The sequence below is a fragment of the Lupinus angustifolius genome, chromosome LG01 (genome assembly GCF_001865875.1).
Source record: "Lupinus angustifolius cultivar Tanjil chromosome LG01, LupAngTanjil_v1.0, whole genome shotgun sequence".
Lineage (NCBI taxonomy): Eukaryota > Viridiplantae > Streptophyta > Magnoliopsida > Fabales > Fabaceae > Lupinus > Lupinus angustifolius.
In genome coordinates this window covers 29,121,211-29,143,992 of record NC_032009.1, presented here as the reverse complement: position 1 = coordinate 29,143,992, position 22,782 = coordinate 29,121,211, and the positions used below count along the sequence as shown (strand labels likewise).

Genomic DNA, 22,782 nt, shown 5'->3' with positions numbered 1-22,782 from the left:
CAAACCTACTGTTGTGCATCAACAAGCTGCCAACAAAATTCTGAGATACATCAAAGGCTCTCCTGGTTTGGGCATTTACTTTCCTAATACTTCTTCTATACAATTGCATGCCTATAGTGATAGTGACTGGGCTTCTTGCCCAGACACAAGAAGATCCATTTTTGGATATTGCATTTATCTTGGAAATTCCTTAATTTCCTGGAAATCTAAGAAACAGAAAAGTGTTTTAGAAGTTCTTGTGAGGCAGAGTATAGAGCCATGGCTCTAACTACTTCTGAGATCATATGGCTCACCAATTTGTTGGAAGATTTGCAGTTTAACTATTCTAAAATTGCTCTACTTTTCTGTGACAATCAATCTACTTTGCATATTGCATCCAACCCTATTTTTTATGAACGAACTAAACATATCGAGATTGATTGTCATTCAGTTAGAGAGCAATATACCAATGGCAAGATAAAACTCATGCCTGTTCCAACTCCTTTACAGCTTGCAAATGCTTTGACTAAGGCTCTTGGACCAAAGGACTATGCATCCATTCATTTCAAGCTTGGGTTGCTCAATATCTACTCCCCAGCTTGTGGGGGGGGGAGTGTATTAAGCAACATTGCCACCACCACTGCTCATGAAATGCACCAACTTGTTCCAGAAGACAAGACCAAGCAACAAGCCAACTCTGACCGAGCTAAGTATGCGCATGAGCATGGCCAGGCCAGCATCAGTGCCAAGGCGCATGAGACTGACCGAGCATTAGTGCCGAGGCACATGAGTCTGACCGAGCCAAGTGCCAAGGCGCATGAGCATGGCCAGGCCAGCATCAGTGCCAAGGCGCATGAGACTGACCGAGCATTAGTGCCGAGGCACATGAGTCTGACCGAGCCAAGTGCCAAGGAACACAAGTCTGACCGAGACAACAGCATCAGCACCATGGGCCAGCCTGACCGAGACAGCAGCATTAGCACCATGGGCCAGCCTGACCGAGGCAGCAGCATCAGCACCATGGGCCAGCCTGACCGAGCCAGCAGCATGACTCGTGCAGAATCTGTTTCTTGTGTTCCAAGCAAACGTGGAGGAAACGTGATTGATTTGTTTTAATCACGTGGGTTTGTTTTGTATTTGTTAGTTAGGCTTAAGTCTTAGTCTATATAAGTCCTAGTTCTCTTTTGGCCAAGAGTTACTTGTAAAAATTCTCTTCAATCTTTGTTCATTCATTAATCAATAAAGGAAGTCATATTCTTTCTTCATTCTTCACTCATCTCTCAAGAATCCTCATAGGTTTCTTGTTTTTCATCATCAACTTCATTCTTTCATAATTTGGTTAAGCAGCAACCCCTAGGGTTGATTGATGTTGCGCTTGTTGAAATTTTGCTAAATTATTTAAGTTAATTGATTCAATTGTGGGTTGAATTTTTTATTTTCTTCTAAAAAACTCTGCATAAATTCAATGTACAAGTACTAAACATTATAATTCATTTCATTATTAATTATGATGTGCATTTTTTTTTTCATAAACTAAACCCGTACAATAAAAATCTAGTATCGCCAAAACAATGACACACAAACATATCTCTTGCACATAAAAAAAATTAAGAATGTAATATCTATTCATTTTGACAACGAAAAGATTTATATATGCTTAGTGTCTCATCCATTATTCATTTGGATTACTTTTATTGAAAATTCAATGATAATTAAAAATGAATGATGAATAACATAGTGATAGTGTAAAAAACTCTTACACTATAATTGTATATCTCAAAATTATTGTTTTTGTTTTGTACTACCAACTACCAAGGGTTCGCTCCTAGCAATCGAGCTATCGACCTTGGGGATCCAATAAGCCTTACACACTAGAGCAATATCTTGTTGGTCAAATTTAGTGTTATTATCAGTGTTATTAGGACCGGACCGGACCAGACGGTCTGACCGTGACCCGTTAACAAAGACGGCTCCATACAACACAAATAACTGGATTGCCTTCCCAACTGTTTCTAGCCGTGATAAAACCGGTCCAACCGGGTAAAACCGGAATAACCCGACGGTTTAAACTGGCCAACTAACTCCAATAAAACAAAGAGCAGCAACAAACACAGTACAACTAGAAAATGTGAGAAGTGAAAAACCCAGCACCTCTCATCATCTTTTGTGAGTCTCTCCACTATGAATAGAAGAAGGGAAGATTGAAGGGAATATTTGACATTTGGTGGGTATAGAAGATGAATGCACCATCACTAATACAAGAAGAAGCAATCATCTAAACAATAAAATAAAAACAGTGGCTAACCAAAGAAGAAGTAACTGCCACACTATTATGTCGTTGGTTGCTATTAGGTTTAGGTTTTTTACAAATATAATGTGTATTTGGGTTGGGTATTCCTTGAGTAGGTAATTGGGCCTATTTCTGATAATTATTTTTTATTATATAATATATGTATATTATATATATATATTATATATAATATAATGTTGTACGGTTCAAACGGACGGTTAAATCGGTCAGACCTTATACGAGGCATTTTCCGGTTTGATATTCAGCTCGAGTTTTATAACATTGGTTATTATAATGAATAAGAGCATGTGTAATAAAGGCAATTAATTTTCTATACGGATAAAGAAAAAATTATAAGGAAAATCACTACATTACTTCCTTCTATTCTTATCCAAGTTTTGTGGCTTTTGTTTTGATTCTATTTATTTATAGAATATTTTTCAAAATTTTATATATAATAAATGAATTTGTTAGCCCAATAACTTTATTTATTTAAACAATTTTTAGCCAAAAAGTAAACGGTTTGATTCCATTCATGAAAGACAATTTGTCAGTATAAATATTTATATACATTCATTATATTATTCATCATTCATTTGCATTATTATATTAAAAAATTAATGATAATTAAAGATAAATATGATACAGTAATATTGTATTAAATTTATATACTATCAGCATATACATTTTTTCATCTCTTAATAAATCACATTGACTTATGACAAATTTAGAGATGTTTCTACATTTTTGTTAAAATGTGGTAAGAGCAATGAAAAGAAAGCTTCTTGATGAATCAAGAAGTGTATAAAAGAAAGCTTAAAGAAGCTTCAAGAAAGAAGAATGAGAAACAAAGATTGATAATATTCTTATTGAATGAATTGATTGAATTAGGAGTGAGCCAATATGACTTATTTATACAAGAGAAAAGAAAGCTTGTAAAACAAGTAACTAACATAAACCTAACTTGCTAATTCCTAACTTTCTAATCAACTATCATCTTCCAAAATAACCTATCATATATCTTTAATATCCCCTCAAGCTAGTGAGTGAAATTTTTTACTCTCCAGCTTGGAATTGATTTGAAGCTTGATTTGAAGTAATAACAATGCTTAACCACCCATGGCAGAAGCTATATCATCAAACACTTAACCATCCATAACAGAAGCTATATCTTTGCTTAACCACTATGGACAGAAGCTGGACATAAGCTACCCATCCAATGCTTAATCATTCATGACAAAAGTTATATCCGAGCTTAACCATCATGGACAGAAATGAACCAACCATTAATGATGAAAGAGAGAACATATCAGAATCTTGATCCTAATGAGATGCTTCTATGATGAATAAGAAAGAGGGGTAAATGATGAAGAATAAGAAAAAGGATTTAATCTTGTATATGATAAATTGATGATGAATGATGATAAATGTTGAATCTTGGAATGATGAAGGCATAATCGGAAGCATTTCCTTGTAAAAGACCTCCTTGAACATAAGCAACCAGGTCTCGGGTGAAGATTAGTGATTGATCACTTCAACAAGGTAGTCCACCTACACCCTCTTGATTTACGCTATGATCATCACCATCCTTAGCCATAATGCAAGATTCCTTACTTTGATGATTGATGCATTACAATGATTCTTTCTTCAATCTTGGAACGATAAAAGCATAAGCGGAAGCAATCGAATAATTACGCTCTGATACCATGTTAAAATTTGGTAAGAGTCATGAAAAGAAAGCTTCTTGATGAATCAAGAAGTGTATAAAAGAAAGCTTAATGAAGCTTCAAGAAAGAAGAATGAGAAACAAAGATTGATAATATTCTCATTGATTGAATTAGACGTGAGCCAATATGACTTATTTATACAAGAGAAAAGAAAGCTTGTAAAGCAAGTAACTAACATAAACATAACTTGCTAATTCCTAACTTTCTAACCAACTATCATCTTCCAAAATAACCTATCATATATCTTTAATAATTTTTTTAATCAACATGAAACTACTCCAAAAGTCTTGTAGAAATGAAATATTTATATTTAACTTCATCATCCAGTGGTAACGAATGCCAAAGGATGTAATAACATGACTCAAGTGAACTGGCAGTACCAATTGCTTGAAGACATGGACCTTTAATTTTAATTATAACGAGACAAAATATAATGTATTCCAATGAGTTTATCCTATGTTTGATGTATTTTAAAATTAAAGTTCTTGTTAATAAGTGGTCCTACCAATAATGATTCAAGAAATAAGAATTTTGTATTAGAAATTTGTTAATAAGGATCTTGTTAATAACTTTTTTTGAACTTTAATAAGTTTTTTTTGGTACTACCAAGGGTATCCCTCATAGGTAAGGAATTATTCCCTTTCAAGATTCGTAGTTGTCTCTTCAAACAAATGTCGCTATCAAGAATCGAACCATCAATCTTGAGGATCCCACAGAGTCTTACAATAATAGACCAATGTCTTGTGTAACACTCGCAATTTTCTATATTTTTTAATATGTGAGTGAAAAATCTTGATTTACTTTTGTAGATTTATCTAAACATAAATACGATTTTTGTTAATAAGTTATAGATCTGAGTAATTATTCAATAAGTTTATGATTCTTGTTACCTTAAAAATAAGTTAATTCATTGATTATTTTGTAGTCAAATGAATCTTTATCTTCTAAGATCTAGATTTGCTTCAAAAATATATTTTGAGATAGAAATGATATTTTATTATAGTAGTTATCTTTTGATAATAAATTTACCTAATAATATCTCTTGTATCATTTTGTATGATAAAATTATCTTCTTTTGATTTTTGATTAAATGAGTTACATTTACATAATGTTTATCATAAAATATTTAAGATAATATTATCATTATCTTTATCCTTTTATTCTTTTGATCATTTTATCTCTAACGAAACAACACTTATCTTATTATATACATGTATAATATTGTAACTATCTTATATTATAAATTATTATATGTTATTAACTATAGTAATTTCCACCTTATGCCTCATGTTAGTAGATTTTTATGGATATATAGTATTTGCTCAAGGTTAGTGAAACTCTTTGCAAAATTATTCTTAGAAACATTAATTATATTATATTATACCTAAATAGATATAAAGATAAATGATGAGTATAAAAGTATTTTTCACTAGACAAGTAGTGACTCCTATTTTAATTACATCTGAGTTACTCACATCTATATTTTCAATTATCTTTGGTGATCATTTTTTATCATTTTAAAATCTTTATCCAATCACATAGCAAGGTCATGGGAAAATAGTTCCAAAATTCTCGGTGCCAAGTTTGGAACGGTAGAAGCTTTGTTATTTGTTTTATAACCCTATTTTGACATAGGGCTTCAAGGAGCTTATTCCCAAAGGCAGCATCAATTCCTTTTTCCCTTCACCCTCTTTATATCACTCACTTTCTAAAATACCATTGTGTTCTCATATCCCATATACATTTTTCCTTATCTTCTTGTTCCTCTTTGACTCTTCTCTCTTGTCTTTTCTTTTTATTCATAGTCCCAAATCTCACTGCTTTGATTTGGTACCAATTAATAAGTGCTCCTATGTATGCTTCACCTTCATGTATTCAATCACCATCTTGGTCTCTTAAAGGAACGCGGAGTTGGAAAGAAGTAGAAAGTATATGACTTTGTATGCATATCATCGAGAACATTGTGATGACTTCTCGGTAAATATTCCAAGGGTTTTGTCATCTATGGTTGGACCATGATTTCTACACAACCAAGAGGTAGATTACATAAGTGATTGATTTATTGATTTCCAATCCAGTTTATCCATATGAATTAAATAAATTAGTTTTCTTCTAATGGAGCATATATAACGTGTTTATGTTATCATTAATACTATTATTTTATTATTGTTAATATAATATTAAGTATGATTTTTATTAGTTTTGTTACTATTTGAACAACTTTGAAATAATACAGGATTAGTTTTAAAGATGGATTTGACATCTTATCACTTTATTTGGTAATAGATTATTGAGGTTAAAGCTATTACTTTTATAAAATAATGTTTTATTTCCCAGGATATTAATGTGACGTTGATATGTAAATGAAAGGGGATGGTGGAAACTTATTTATATTCCTAGCTTGAGTGTTTTAAAGAAAAAAATGCAGATTAGTTTATAACTTTATTACAATACTATATGACAATGTTTTTTTTGTCGCAAAAATTGGATTTCAGGAGTTAAGTGTATAAGTATGAATGTATGAAAAACCCATATGTTTCTTTATATTTGTTAGATGGTGACGTTTTAGTTAATACGTAGATCAGATCAGTGAGTTTTATATAAGTATAATATTGTTCTATGTCTTTTTGAGATGTGTGTAAGTCTTTTGGGTTTGTTTGAATTGATTGTTATTTTATTGTTGGATAAAGTGATGATATTTTACTCAAGTAGATGCTAGCGATGACGCTCATGATGGTGCAACAAGTTAAAGTTATGAGATAAAGCTTCTAAGGTGAGGGAGAAGACCATTGTGGTCTTAGAGTTTTTGATTGAAGTTTTCTTCTCTCCAATTCCCTCATAAGAGTCTTGTAGATTAGGAACTCCCATGAGAACTTATTTTCCATGTAATTTCACGTTGAAAGTGTAATGAGATTGGGGAGGGTCTATGGCTATATGCACACACTTGAAAGTGTAATGAGATTGGGGCTTTGCCTAATTGTATTTGATCACTAAGTTAGCATCTTGAGCTCGTCCGTTGGATTTGACATGATAGAAATGTACTGGGGTTAAGATGACTAACTTTAGTGGTATTTGTGGAAATAAAACTTATGAAAATCTTGATTAAAAGATTTAATGGGCTAACTTTGGTTAATATACATGCATTACATTCTTGTAGCTGAAGTTGGAGAAAATGGAAAGATATTGTGATAGAAATATCATTGGGATTTGGATAGGGGCGGCAATAATGGGGATTCATCATGAAGCCTTAAGGGATTGCTTAGATGGGATAGTCCAGTGAGGGTCCGGTCTTATAAGACCTATAATCAGAATAATCCTATATGCAAACTAAATGATCTCTAACACCCCTTGTGCATTTTATGATCGGTAGAGAGGAAACTTGAAACGGACTGAGCTTACCACGTAAGAACCTCATATAAAGGTATTGGACAACAAAGATAATTGTTACTTGTCGTTGTCTTGGCCTTCAGGTATTGTAATTTGGTGATTGGTTGGTTGGTTGAATTACGTATTGCATTGTATGAAAAATATATTAATTGGGGATGCGAATATCATCTTGTATAAGACATTAACTTCATGCATCATTTGCATATGTTTGACATTGTTTGATTATAGTTACGTTATAGGGTGTCTCACTTTAATGTTATTCTCTATGTAATTTCACGTTGCAGTGTCGTAGTTGGTTCTACTCCCTTTATATGCCTTTTCTTTTGTCTATATATGATATATATGAGCAGGTTTGTTGTAGTTGCATTTTGGATACTCATTGGCGAAAATGTAGACTAGAAGAACTTGACTTGTGTATTAGTTAAATATCTTGTCTATCTTAGGATTATTGGGTCGTAGGAATACCCTTATCATTTTGAACTGATTTTTTGTATAAATCATTTTTATTGACAATATTTAATAATAATTCTTTTTGCACATATCATGCACTTTATAATCATTTTCTCAAGATTAAATTAATGATTTTGTAAAGTTGTATACTCAAAAAGGATAATTATATTTATGATTGAGTTTTGAGGTTGGTCGTAATGCCTCGTTTTTTGGGTAACGATAATATTGAATGTTTCCGTATCTTGAACATGTCAATGAAAATGAAATTTGAAATTACTCTAATTTTCTAGCATTTTGACTTTAAGGGTTAGTTTGTGAGTTGGATTTTGGAGGGGGAAGAAGGAAAATGTAAGGCTTGAGAGCCATCTCACAAGTGTATTTCATACCTCCCAAACCTTCCATTTCCCTTCCTCTCCCTCCAAAATCCAACTCCCAAACTAGCCATAACTCTCTATAAATTTTCATCATATTTTTATAAAAAAAAATCCTAATTTCTAAGTTGCAAAAACGTGGTGTTACATCTTGTTGGTTAATAAGTTGAAAATGAAAATAACAGGCACCCTATTTTTTTTTAATTAGCTTTGATTAATTTGGTTCAAGAAACAAGGAGTTAAAATTGTGTTAAAAGTTAGCTTATATTAAATAAAAGTGTTGAACTTGGTCCAACTATAACTTGATGTGTTAGTGACTTAATTGTATATATGTGTATAATAATCATTCCAGCTGAACAAGTTTAACTTGGTAGATAAAGTTCATAAATTCTAATCAACTTGAATTTAAGTTGAAAAATAATTTATATCAAAATTAAGTTTTGAGCCGAATAAATGATTATTTGGCCAAACTAAATTTGACTTAACTCATTTATACCATACCTCAATGTTGATGTTAAAAAATGGTCTGATTAAATAATTTACATAAAATAGTACTACTTCAAAAATATGATCTAAAATCAAACAAAATCCATTTTCCAACAAAACAAAGAAAAGTGCTATTAGAAACAACTTGCTTACACATTCATTAAATATGAGGAGTGATATTAAATTTATTTTGAGGAAACAAAAACTGAGTAGAAGCTTATCATAAATTTAAATATAAAATAGATTTTACACATCTATATAAAATAATTTACCAACGGACGTTGGTTCAAGTGATACATGTTTGATTTCCCTTAAGTAAGGTCTCGGGTTCGAATCTTGTGGATGGAAAAAATACCCACTAGGAGAGTTAGCCCCACGTACATGTGGATGTTCCCGGCTCGGACAGTATTGTCTCCATTGCAATGGTACTTGTGGGAAACCAAAAAAACCTAAAATAATTTCTCTCTCTCAAATGTCATTATAGCCCTAAAAAACACGTGATTAAAGAACTGATCTTTTTCAGAGCATGTGATTAACTCTCTCAACAAATATCGTTTCTAACAATTGAACATTTAATATTTTGGTCATCTTAAGAATCTAGTGAGATCCTATACAACTAGATCAACGTCTTGATGATATTTTCTTAATTAGAATACAAATTATGTGAAAACAAGTATTATATAGAATTCACTTAACATAAACACAAAACAATTAAATTATTATTATTAACATGTTGACAGTTGTCGTGTTTGTCAAATCGTTATTCTATCATTTGTAATATGTAATTTTTATGTTATAAATGATAAATATAATATTTTGTGTTAAATATTTGTAATTTGCAGTTGAATTTATTCGATTGGTGTAATGTTCAACTTTTTCAAACACACTTTCAAAATAAAAAGACAATACAAATAAAATAAAAAGATAATGTTATATGATTTTTGTAGAAATAAAAATATAATAAGACAAAATATTGAATCACAAATTAAACAATAATGAGGTCATTATTTTGTGTTTTTTCAGTATTGAGTAATATAGATAAACAAATTCATATACTTCTCAATATAATAAGGATTTAATATGTATACGCTGACAATATAAATATTTTTTACACTATCAATAAATCATTTATCATTAATTTATTAACTATTATTAACTCTTAAATAAAAGTAATACAACTCATGATGTGCATTTTAAATTCATATGATAAAAGATAATTTCTACACAAAATTTCATTTTATATTTTTCAAATAATGTTTTTTCAACTATATTATCCCAATAACCACCTATCATTTTCTCTCTCTTAAAAACCCCTTTTTCTCTAGAGAGAGAAAGTCCATGAACCTCTCTTAACAAGAACAAAATCCTCTCCCATTTTTCTTATCCATCCAAACAAACATGTCTCACGCAATAATGTTCCAGACGCCACTAACCTCTCGCTTCTCTCCGAAGCCATCATCGCTGCCGGCGAACACCGCCGCGAAGCTCCGGTTCCGAGTTTTGACTGTGAAATCGTTCTCCGACACCACTGGCGTGGATAACGAGAACGGCTCCGTGTCTCGTTTGGAACGTTGCTTTGAGTCGCCGTCCGGTATCGGCGCCGGTGAGTCTCTGTCTTCTCCTTCTTCTTCGAGTTTCGGTCCTGTGATGAAAGGACAATACGGTGCGTTAGGTTCGGTGACGTTGGAGAAATCGAAGCTTGATACGTCGCAAAAGCAAACCAAGTCTAGCCCCGAGGTTCGTCTCCTTCTTCTCTCTCTCCCAGTTTTTAATGCAAATTAGGTTTCAGAATGTTGAGTTAGTTAATTTAAATTGAGTGATGATGAACAATTGATTGAGTTGAAAAATTAACCGTTAATTACTTAATTTCATCAAATTGCTTGCTGAACTAGTTGATGTAAAATTGAAGTAAACTTAATATGATTACAAGAGCTATTGTACTGATGAAAAGTGTTACTTATTGAACTGAGTTACTGAGTTATGGTATGGTTGCCTGTTTGTTACTAGTTTGAGCTTGGAATGGTTATAGAGAATTTGATAACATATAGTTGATGCAGTACTTGATTTGAATCAAAGAGAAAACTAATGTGAGGTTTGTCTATTTATTTCGGTTTAAGCGTGAAATAGACATAGTCCAGTTTTTTCTAGTTAACCCTAAGTGTTGGTTTATACAGAGAAAGACACAGTCCTTAAAGTTTACCCTGTTTTGACATAGGCTGATAGGCACCATTTACTTTTTGGATTTGCATGAGAGGTCTTTAAACTTTCAGAAACAAGAAAACAAAAATTCTCACTCTTAACTAACTGGAACCGTTAATCACGCATGTGATTTACACACATGGCAATCTAATTTTTCCACGTGTTTTTTTATTTATTTAAAAGAATTACATTTTTCTTTCCTTTCAAGTTAATTTTATAATTAAAATTTTCAAATTAAAATTTGAATTGAAAGATAAAAACATTTTAGTTTTTTGAAGAATAATGATTTTAGAAATTGGGGAACCACCATATATATTAATAAACACATGTAAGTGACTGGAGCTGTTACCGTTTGCCTGAGCTGTCCTGCTTGACCAGAGACTTCTTGCTACCATCAATGGCTGTTCTGCTGCCACTGTTGGCTCTGTCACAGTGGAGAGTGAGTCAGGAGAGAATCGGAGAAATTTTCCACCAATTGTCATCCTAGTCTTAGCTGGGTTACCTAGTAAGAACCCATAAATAAGGGGAAAAGTTACTTTCTGATGTAACTAGTAAGGTTCATGAATCCAATCAAGTGTTGTTGACAATGCTGGTGCCACAAAAGCTTGTCAAGTGCTTTGAGTGTTGGAAGATATGAATTTAGTTCTTTGAGATCTTGAGTACCATTTTTCACTTCCCCCCCAACCAATCTATAGCTTTTAGGTGTAATATGCTCATATACAAGTTTATGCATTGGGAATGTTTAAATTATTCTTTACAGTATTTTTGCTTCTCTTTTATGCAAATTTTGATATTGATAAGACCTGTGATACTTACAACACAATACATGTCAGAAGATTTGGTGTTGCACTGTCAGGCTAGCTGAAATTCAAAATTGATCAGAAGATGTGCTTAACATCTTAAAAAACTAGTTTATACTCATTTTCAATTCAATGCCTGTAGTTTATTCTTTTAAATCTATCCTGATGCAGAAGTTTTTGAAATACTCCTGCATTTAACTTTTGTTTTAACATTATCGACTTAGTTCCAACTCCCATCTAGAAATTTCTCGGAAAAAAGAGCAGTTAAAAGGCCATTTAAGCACTCACTCAGAAGAGATAAGCACATACAAGAATGAAGGAACACCTTATTTGATGTTTTATAGAGAAAAGGAGCATCCAAGGGGACCCTATTGGATAAAGAAACACTACGTTAGCAAATTGATAGTAGTATAATGAAGTTATAATAGAAGTTAATGATGGAGATCATTTTCAAAACTTTTTTACAAGTTTAAGGATTGACTTCAACAGGAAAAATATAGGGTCTTAGCTGCAAATGAGAGTAAATCTTTAATTTAACCTTGTTTTCTTATTTATTCCCCAATTAACTATATCCATTTCTTCTTGTTTGTCTATTACTTGGAGAAAAAAGACATCATATACACTTGTCCTGCAATGCCTTCCCCGCTATTAATGTATAGTGTGAGAGATATTGGAATAGTTAGTGGGTCCTATGCAGGATTACTTATGTTAAACGGCCATTTTATTGTTGTTGATTCATAAAGAATGCATAAAATGACAATAAATTTAAGTGTGTTGTGTGGTTTGAATTGCTGTATTTGAATTTTTAGCTTGTGGTTGCATAGCAATAGTTGGTTGGTGGCTATGATTTAACAATTTCAATTTCATACTTTCTTAGCAAGTCAATTGAATTCTGTAAGCTTCTTTTGGATCATCTGCAAATTCTCTTGTATGTGCAGAAAGTGATTAATGTCTTAAATATTGCAGCTAGACATTGGCGGAGGCAGTGGGGGTCTTGGAAAGAACATCAATCATGGTGGTGGTGATGGAGGAGATGACAATGGTGATGATGATGATTACTTTGATGACTTTGATGAGGGAGATGAGGGAGATGAGGGTGGCTTGTTTAGAAGAAGGATAATTCTTCAGGAGGTTAGAAATCTCATTTATGCTATTACAGAGGGGTTTCCTTTTTTCTCATTTCGTATTGAAATACATGCCGTTTTTAATTGCTGTCATTTGACATTACTTAAAGTGATGACATTTATTCTGTCGTTCTTCCAGCTTTTTGACCGTAAATTTGTGGATGCTGTGCTAAATGAATGGCAGAAGACAATGATGGATTTGCCTGCCGGTTTTCGGCAAGCATATGAAATGGTATAGTATTTTCCAAGCTACCTTCAGGGTGCAAAGCATCTATGATTTTATACTGACTGAAATGTCACTTTTAGGGGCTGGTTAGCTCAGCTCAAATGGTCAAATTCTTAGCCATCAATGCCAGGCCAACCACCAGCAGGTTTATTTCCCGAGCCTTTCCACAAGGAATGTCAAGGACTTTCATTGGCAGGTAGTTTTAGTTTTGTCTAGTCGACATCAATTTTTTATTATCATATTAAGAAATTTATTATCTACCTTATGCCTCATTATTTTTATATATTTTGAATTTACTGGATAATTTTGTTGCCTAATTATTAGTTTTTTGTTTTTGGCTTAAACGATTTCCTTTAGAAACAGATACAAAAGAGAGTAAAAATTGTCTAAAATGCACATCCTTGCAACTGGAGAGACGGAGTTCTCAAAATTTCTCTCTTGATTACAGTAGACAGCCCACTTAGCTGATTTTTTAGCAACAAAGTTGAAAACCTTGGTGATTAACTTAGTCCCACCTTCCTACCTACCCACCAACTAGTGTTTCTTCTCTTTTTTTCCCACATGTAGTAAGATTAGTTTAATGGTACAAAGGTATTTGCTTCCACGATTACCACTTCACACTCTTCTCATGAGTCTTGGTAGATATATGGTGAGCTTTGCCCAAAAGATTATAAAAAAGGGTGGCCCAGTGCACAAGGTTCTTTGCCTAGAAGATTCTACTCTTAATTTTTTCTTCTTAGATTCATTTGATTATTTTATAAAATCTAAGCAGAAACTGTAATTTCTACTTGGCTTATACTTAGTTTTATTGAGAATTTTTAATCAGTGCTGTCTAAATTGTGTTCTTATTTTTGTTATATTTATTACCATTGATTAAAACCAATTGTGTTTGATTGATGGCTTTGCCTTACTATGATTTGAGGTCTTGAATGCAGATCAATTTAAGAAACTACTTTACATGCCCAAAAATTTAATGTTATTGAGACGATTGAAGATACCCAAATTTCAAATGTTTCATGTTTTAGGTAGAGGTAGGTTGAATTGAAGATAAGGTAAACCATAATTGGTCACACTGTTCGTGTATTAGGAAGTAATAAAAATGCATAATGGGAAATTGTGTCAGTTCAAGCGGGAGGAAGAATCTTAGAGGATGGGATGTTAGCTAAAGATGAGCTGGGTCCTGGGTGGAAGTAATCAAGAAAGATATGTCTGATAGGTAAAAGAGTTGGAGGAAAGCATGTCTTTAGTTTTGTAAGAATGGTAATAGATAATACATATGGAGGATCCTGAATGATTTTGATTTATGATTAATGGAGTGGAGGTGAACTCTAAGAATCATTCAGCATGAAGGTATATGTTCCCAAACAGAGTTGAGTTACAGTCCAGTAGGCTTGTTCATAAATGACCATAACATGTACCAAGGGCACCACCTAAGTATGTTTCCATCATAATCTGTGTTATGCTCCAGTTTAAGGGTTCTAATCAACATAAATACATGCTCTTCCTTCCATTCTCCATTAGAGTATGTGGCTGTATTTTCTGCTAAATGGATAAGGGAGTATAATCTGTTATTAGGTGCCTTAAACACAACATGTAAGCAATGCCCTCCTACATGGCTATATCTGATAGGACTCTAATTTAATAATCATCTTATGTTGCAATTTTATGAAATAGAACTTAATCTGTATTTCTTAACTTTTGAACTCTCTAGTTGCTGTGTATAATTAATTGATTTTTTTTATCTCATTTTAATATTGTATTGCACAGGTTGCTTGCAGATCCTGCATTCTTGTATAGGTTTCTATTGGAGGGTGCTGCTTCTATAGGTTTCTCAGCGTGGTGGGAGTTTGAAAATCGGAAGGGCAGGTATGTTGTTTGTTTCACATTGATATGAAGGTTTGTATGGTCTCAATCGATACATAACTGATACTCTAACCTTGCTATAGGATAAAGCAGGAGTGGGATCTTGCACTTATCAATGTGCTCACAGTTGCAGCATGCAATGCAGTAGTTGTTTGGTCACTTGCTCCTTGTCGATCGTATGGGAACACATTCCGTTTCGACTTACAGAATACACTTCAGAAGCTTCCAAACAACATATTTGAGAACAGCTATCCACTTAGGGAATTTGACTTGCAAAAGAGGGCTCTATGCTTTTTATTCAAGGCTGCCGAGTTGTGCATGGTTGGATTAAGTGCTGGTGCTGTACAGGGTGCATTATCAAACACTTTGGCTAGGAAAAAGGAGGGAAGGTACTAGGGGTTCGAACCCACCTGTTCTCAACAATACTAAATTCATTTAATTTTTAAATTGTTGAGTTTTAGCTGCGAATGAATGCATTATGTGTGCTAATACTTATTTTAACCTACTGTGTGTCTTGCTTGACCTGTCAACAGGTTATCTGTGTCTGTTCCAAGTGTGACCAGTAATGCATTTGGATATGGTGCTTTCCTTGGAATTTATGCGAATTTGAGATATCAACTGTTATCTGGATTTGATAGAGCAATGATTAACCGTTTTGATGTGATTGGAGTTGCATTGTTCTGCAGCACTGCGTTTAGGTCTGCTTCTTTCCCCACTAAATGAATAATTCATCATGCTGAAACGACACTCTGTATATAGAGTTCAATGGTTTAACTTCTTCGCTACTAATTTATGCCTATGGCTTTCTTTCCCCACTAAATGAATCATTCGTCTCGCTGAAATGTTACTCTGTATCTAGAGTTCAGTGATTTAACTTCTTTGCTACTCATATATGCCAATGGCTTCCCCTCTATTCTCATGTTTCAATTATTGGTTACATATCTGACATCTTTAGCATTTAAAGACAGCATGTATTTTCTGTCATATATGATTTTTTTCATTAGAGGGTGAGCTTGACACAACGGTAAGGTTGTTGCTTAGTGACCATGAGGTCATAGGTTCAAATCCTCGAAACAACCTCTCCGCTTACAGGGGTAAAGTTGATACATCCACCTTCCCTATATCCTGCTAAAGAGAGTCTCGTGCACTGGGCCGGCCATATAATTTTTTTCATCTTTTGTTTAAAGGAAAAACTACTTGCAGTAGAAAATTTATTCAGATGTATTAGCATTATTTCTGGCCTTTTCAAACACCAGAACTGAATTCTTTTTACCACTCTACTTTAGCAGCTTTACCAATGGTTTTAGACATTTTCAGAAGAAATTACTATGGCTTTCCGAAGTGTTATTGTTTGAGCATCTAAAATGGATTCTGTGCAGGCTAATGAATGTTCAATTAGGGGAGACCTCCAGGCGTGCTTGGCTTGGGATCGAGGCAGATCCACTGGCTCAGACAGATGACCATTTGAAAGTTTATACAAGGCCTTCTGAGAATGCCGATAACTCATCCTCAAAATGGTTTATATCGAAGAACACACTTGTTTCTGGGCTTGGACTCTTAGGAATTAAACAAGGGAAGGCAGGCTCTGGCGCAGAATCTTCGGCCCCTAAAGCTCGGAGAAAAATGATTGTTAGGAAGAAGGTTGTTGCAGGATCAGCTTAATTTTTTCTGATGTAAACATAGATATACAAATTTTGCTGTTTGATAATTGGTAGTCTGCTCCTAGTTGTGTCCTTGATGATTTTTCTTGCTGCCCTCTAAAGGAGTGATTAGTGGCCAAGATATTCGCCACAAGTTTGAGGAAGATCTCATTTTAACTTTTTACTGATCCTTATATAGATCCTTTGAGCTTTGATGATTAAATCTTTGCTATATTCCATTCTTTTAGTTAAAGTGGAGCAAACTTTTCTCTTGTGAAAGAAACTCTTCTATGTATGTTAGCTTCTTTTTTGAAAAGAATATAGGAGGCTCTTATTTCATTTGTTTCACTTGCAAGAGCGGATAATCTTGTCTCAATGAAATAATCATACAACGTGATGTTTTAGAACAAAAAATTTTCATTTGTATTCTCAATTTTCTTTCATAATTTTTTGAATCACGTCTCTTGATTAAAACAAAAATATAAAGTTGATAATTGCATTGCAGAAAATTGTCATAAAATTGCAAAAGGTTCGACAAGTACATTTACTCAAATTTTATGAAGAACATTTCAGCCTATCGGACATGACACACTTCATTGCAAAAACAATATTCTTTTTTCATTTGTGGAGGCTTGTAGAAGTAATTTAGCTTGGCAAAATTATCAATCGACCATGACAAACTTTATCAAATCCTTTTATTACTAACAAAAATTGTTGAGTAGATTATAAGGGGTCATATTTACTAATAGATAGAATGAATCAAAATGATATATTCATTGGACCCATAAAAGTTTCAATTGATTTGGGTCTACTAAAATTTTTCTCCTTTGGGTCGAACTTGGGTCTCAATTTCGCAATCAGGTCCACATCCAAATTTTGGGGTCAAGCTACAATCTCAATTTCAAGGTCATCTTTAACTTTAAGACTCAAGTTTTGGTTGCAATTTTTAGTTTCCAGTTTTAAGGCTAAATCTCGTTTTCAAGGTCGACTTCAGGTCCCAATTTTAGAGTTGGGCCATTATGTCAATTTCGGAGTTGGATATGAATGTTGATTTGGAATTTGGCCCAAGTGTCGATTTTGATTTCACACTTGAGTTTAACCGTCTAAGAACAATTGAAATAAAAATCGGAGATATCATGTACTTTTATGGATTGGAAGCTCATGAAAAATGCTTTATGGATAGGTTGGATTTGACTTTTGTTTAATGAGTTACAAATGGATTGAATTTGTTCAATAAATTTTAAGTTGATAAAAAATAGATCCATGGTTTTATTTTATCCAATATATTATAATCTAAATTCATCCATTTTTCTACTTATACAAATCATATATTACATCTTGGTGGATAGTTTTCTCAGTAGATTTGATGCTACCAAACAAAAGAAATCTTGTTCCACAAAAAAGGATTAAAAAACTAAGAAGAAAAGTCACAAGATTAATGAAAAGTCTCTAAAGGTGGAGAACAAATGAATGTTTAGGATATGAGTATGACATGGGTTGGCAAGGTATCCTTTGATATTAGCCTTTGTAAGCAAGGAAGCCTTTGGGGTGTTAGTGTTCATAGATTCACTCTCTTCCTCACGCATTCTTCTACTGTTCTCTTCAACCTTACTCATAAATAACACAACTTACACAAATACACACACCAAATGTCACTTAATTAAGAGACAGAGTGACTCTTCAACTGATGGCTACTTACAATGCACTACTTAAACTCACCTCCATCTTTATATTCATCGCCTCAGGTAATTTTTTCATTGAGCTTCATTTGTTTCCAACCTTAATGAAGCAAATGGAGCATTTAAATAATTTCATATAATGTGGTTGGTTTTATAAGTGTATACTTAATACTTTCCTATATCTCCAATTCTCAATATCTTTGTTTGGATACATAATTATTAAAAAAAGGTTAAAATTTTGTGTAGTATTGTTATTCATTGGCTCATCATTACTATTAGTGTTTTTTAAATATTGGAGGCTTTTAAACTAGTAACTCCTGCCATTAATATAGTGTTGGGAAAAGTTTCTAAAACTGATCATAACAACATAGACTTTATTCTAGTTGAGACATAGATTCATTTTATAAATAGAAATATGACATGAAGTTAAAACATGAAACATTTTGATTCTACTAAAAGAGATAAAACCAAAGAGAACAAAACAAAATCATTTTTTATTTTGTTCCGTTCTATTCTGTATGCAAGTCAAATGCTATTCACTTTTTCACCATGGAGTGATTTGAATCATTTTTGTTTGTCCTCAAACTAGTATATGCTTAGTAATTTAATCTGTTGTTTGGCAGCACCTGAACTATGTGGAAGCAGTAACACATTCACTATAGTAAATTACTGCCAGGAAACAATATGGCCTGGGATAACACACAGTGAGAATTTCAGTGGCAATGGCTTCACACTCAAACCAGGTCAATCAGCAATATACACTGCACCTTCTGGTTGGAGTGGTAGGATATGGGCTAGAACAGGTTGCAACTTTGACAAGAATGGCAATGGAAAGTGTCAAACAGGTAATTGTGGCACCAACATAAATTGCACAGACCCTGGAACACCACCTGCAACAATTGCTGACTTTACACTTGGCGAACCCGATTTCTATGATGTTAGCCTTGTTGATGGTTTCAACTTGCCTCTATTGGTTAGAGCGGTTAACGGTACGGGTAACTGCAGCATTGCTGGCTGTGATGGAGATTTCAGGCAGAATTGTCCACCAGAGCTGGCTGCAAAGGACAATGACAGAGTTATCGCTTGTCGAAGCGCGTGTGACACATTCGATACCGATGAGTATTGCTGTAGAGGGGTTTATGGAAGCCCTTCTACATGTTTGCCTTCAAACTATTCCAAAATATTTAAACAAGCTTGCCCTGCTGCTTATAGTTTTGCACATGATGATCCTACTAGTTTAACAACATGCTCACAAGCAGATTTCATTGTAACATTCTGTGGGTCGAGGTATGTTTGATCGTAACAAACAACGTTTTTAAGAAATGAAAACACACTCATGTTGGCGATAGATTTAAACTGCGGTCCACAATGTGACCGCTACAGAATTTCCCTACAATTGTGATAAATGCAATATAATTGTAATTACGACTTCAATTGCATGATCGATTTATATAACATTTTCTCATTATTCACTTTACCACTATGTCTATCATGATATTTTCTAATATTCTTGTTGAATGCAGAAATCAAACAGTGTGCTCAAATCATGAGAAGCAGGCTGAGTGTAATTTAAATGGATCAAAATCAAAAGCTTATAAAGAAATGCCTCAGAGGTGGTGGGTCATGATGCTTCTATTTGCATACATGTTCAATTTAAGGATTCTGTCTTAACAAATTATGCATGAAGGTTCTTTCAATGTTATGCTCAACTAGTTCAATTTTTTTACAACTACTTTTTTGCTTCATTGATTTTCTTTTGAGCAAACAGTGATAGGTACTTGAGAATATCCTTGAAACTTCAAGATCATGTAAATAAACTTTCTGCCTTCTAAGTTCAAAAATTTCATCTTCTTCATATTTGTTAGTAAGTAACATAACACTAACTGCATTTTCTCACAATTATTCATAATATATATAATCACAACACAATAACAACTTCAGTTGAAATCAATCTCAAGCAAGAGAAAGAAAAGGAGAATACTAAAATCAAATGACAAAATGCTCTGATAGTCTGAAATAAATAGAAAAATTGGTTGGAAACCTAACAGTTGTGGGAACTGGCAGATTAGGAGAGCTGAATAGGCTTCAATTTTCAAATGATTTTGCTTTCTTGACTTAACATAGTATTATACACCCAACTAGTTTTGATTTGGAGGACACTGTTCCTCAGGTTGTCTGTGTTCTTGAACCTTCTTTTCCAAGTCCTTCATCCACCAATTTAGGTATATATATAAAATTAAAGAACACTATATCTTAATGGGAAGATTCACTTCTCTAGAAACTTAATAAAAAAGATGAAAAGTTTCTTTAAAATGCAAATATTTTTTATGTTAGCTAACAAATGTCATTGTCAGCATCATACATCGATAGTAACTGTGACAATGAATGGATTTAGATAGATTTGGATATGAATATTGATGGATGGATGAAAAGTCATCCATTAATCTATATAAATTCATTTAAATAATATTTTACGTTATTCAATTCATCCATATCCAATGGATTTAAATTTATCCATATCCAATTGATTCCAATCCATCCAATTCATACGTGATTCAATTTTTATGGACTTGGATGGATATCAAATTCATCCATAACTTCATTAACATGGATTTGGATGCCATTTGATTTTTTTAATTGAACTAAAAAACCTATTGAAGAAAATTATTACTTTAAAAACTACTATTATAATTAAATATTTTTTAAAATCACCTTTTAAATAACACTTTTGGAAATCAATTTTTTTTAAAAGTGATTTCTTGAACTTTTATAAAAAAATTTCTCAATATTGTACAAGTATGTGACGTTTAAGGTTTTTAATAAATACTTAAAGTGTAATATCTATGCACAATTAGTGTAAAGATTTATACATAATCAATACATCATTCATCATTCATTTGGATTTTTTTGTTGAAAAGTCAATGATGACTAAATATAAATGTAGGTAATGCAGTGAAAATATATAAAACTCATACATTGGTCAACGCATGCATTTTTCTCATACTTATATATGTTATGTACTTAAGATTAAAATTTTAATATTAACTACATACACATATCCTATAATTGATATAAATTTAATAAAATATTAAAGTGAGAGTGTAAATCATGGATAAATTTGATTGAATTTAGTTTTCTTATTTTTGTTTTTTTTGAATGAATTGGATATTCATCCAAATAGATATATCTGTGGATATTTATTGGATATAATTGATGAATTTGAATTTATCCATTATCAACACTATCCATTGAATTATATCCATTTAAATTCATTAACTCGAAGGGTAGATTTGGATGAATTATTTGGATGGACTGTGGATTATGGATAATTTTGCCACATCTACTTAATTGGATATGTTATATGAGGATCTAATAAAACTTTATATCACTAAACACATTCTTTTTTCGTGATAACTATGAAGAAGATCTTTGCGTCTGACTTTGGCATATTTTGATGAAGACACCAACATCACCAAAAAGAAGAAAAGAAAGAATACTTATGTAGGCAAAGAAGATTAAAGCTTCAAGAAAATTAGATTAAGTCTCTATAGGCACTTCTATCCTAAAACTCTTAGTTATGCATAATAGTAATGTTCAATCTATTTTTAAAGAATAAAGAAACATTTTAATAAAAACATTTTTTATAAATAGTGTGTAACGTGTTACTTCATTTAAGTAACAAGTTACATACGTGAGAAAAAGAGTTATCAAACTTAAAACTATTCAGAGTAATCCAGTATTGCCTTTGAGTAACAGATTACCAGTTTTACAAAAGTTGAGTAACCGATTACCCAAATGGTGTAATCGATTACTCTAATTCGTTTTTAAATAAACAGTGGACAGAGAGTTTGAGTAATCGACTACCCACTATTAGTAATCGATTACTGAAGACTGTTGCATGAGATTTCAGATTTCAAAATGAAATGTTTTCACTCCAAACGAAATCTCTTCACTTCAAACAACTCCTACACTTTCAGAAAGACACCATGGGTGTTTGGAAAGTCTATATAAAGACACTAACTCTCACAACATAAACACAACTTTTATACAACTCTCATACGACTCTGAAAAATTCTCTCACTATTTTTCTGCACTTTTGCACTAAGTTCTTAAACTTTCAAAAGAGAATTTTTCTGAGTTACTTGAAGTAATTGTTTCAAAGTTTTACAAATCTATTGAGCATTATTATTAAGTATACAAAAGAGTTGATTGAATTGCAAGTGTTATAATATTTCATACTTGTAAAGGCAATCCAAAAGGCCATCATTCAAATTCTTCATTCATTGCAATAAACTTTCTTTCACGGGGTGTGAATAGAAAAGGGATAGAGTTACTTGGAAATGTATTTTCCAAAGATATAAATATTAGTGAGTGTGTAAGATACTTAGAGATATCCGGGTGAGATATTGTAATTATAACTCATAATATTTAGTGGAAAATCTCTTGTGTTGCAAGAGTACTAGACGTAGCCTTCGTTGGACAAAAAGGTGAACCAATATAAAATCTTTGTGTATTCTCTTTTCCCTTACCTCTTTGATTTATTCTCGTTTATTTTCTGCAA

General features: G+C 32.7%; 2 protein-coding genes across 3 annotated transcripts; both read left to right on the top strand.

The window, feature by feature from the left end:
* LOC109359781 (protein RETICULATA-RELATED 1, chloroplastic-like) lies at positions 9,994-16,940 on the top strand. 2 transcript variants are annotated; one of them, XM_019604482.1, is made up of 9 exons: positions 9,994-10,427; positions 12,656-12,820; positions 12,953-13,045; positions 13,120-13,235; positions 14,807-14,905; positions 14,986-15,291; positions 15,436-15,600; positions 16,282-16,607; positions 16,648-16,940. In XM_019604482.1, exons 1-8 carry the CDS (start codon positions 10,089-10,091, stop codon positions 16,562-16,564), a joined length of 1,566 nt encoding a protein of 521 aa, XP_019460027.1. In that variant the 5' UTR covers positions 9,994-10,088; the 3' UTR covers positions 16,565-16,607; positions 16,648-16,940. The 2 variants fall into 2 exon arrangements, with proteins under 2 accessions (XP_019460027.1, XP_019460023.1); XM_019604478.1 differs by having other exon boundaries at positions 16,282-16,890.
* On the top strand, positions 18,125-20,062 carry LOC109359774 (pathogenesis-related protein 5-like). The gene is made up of 3 exons (XM_019604471.1): positions 18,125-18,287; positions 18,845-19,508; positions 19,745-20,062. Exons 1-3 carry the CDS (start codon positions 18,230-18,232, stop codon positions 19,890-19,892), a joined length of 870 nt encoding a protein of 289 aa, XP_019460016.1. The 5' UTR covers positions 18,125-18,229; the 3' UTR covers positions 19,893-20,062.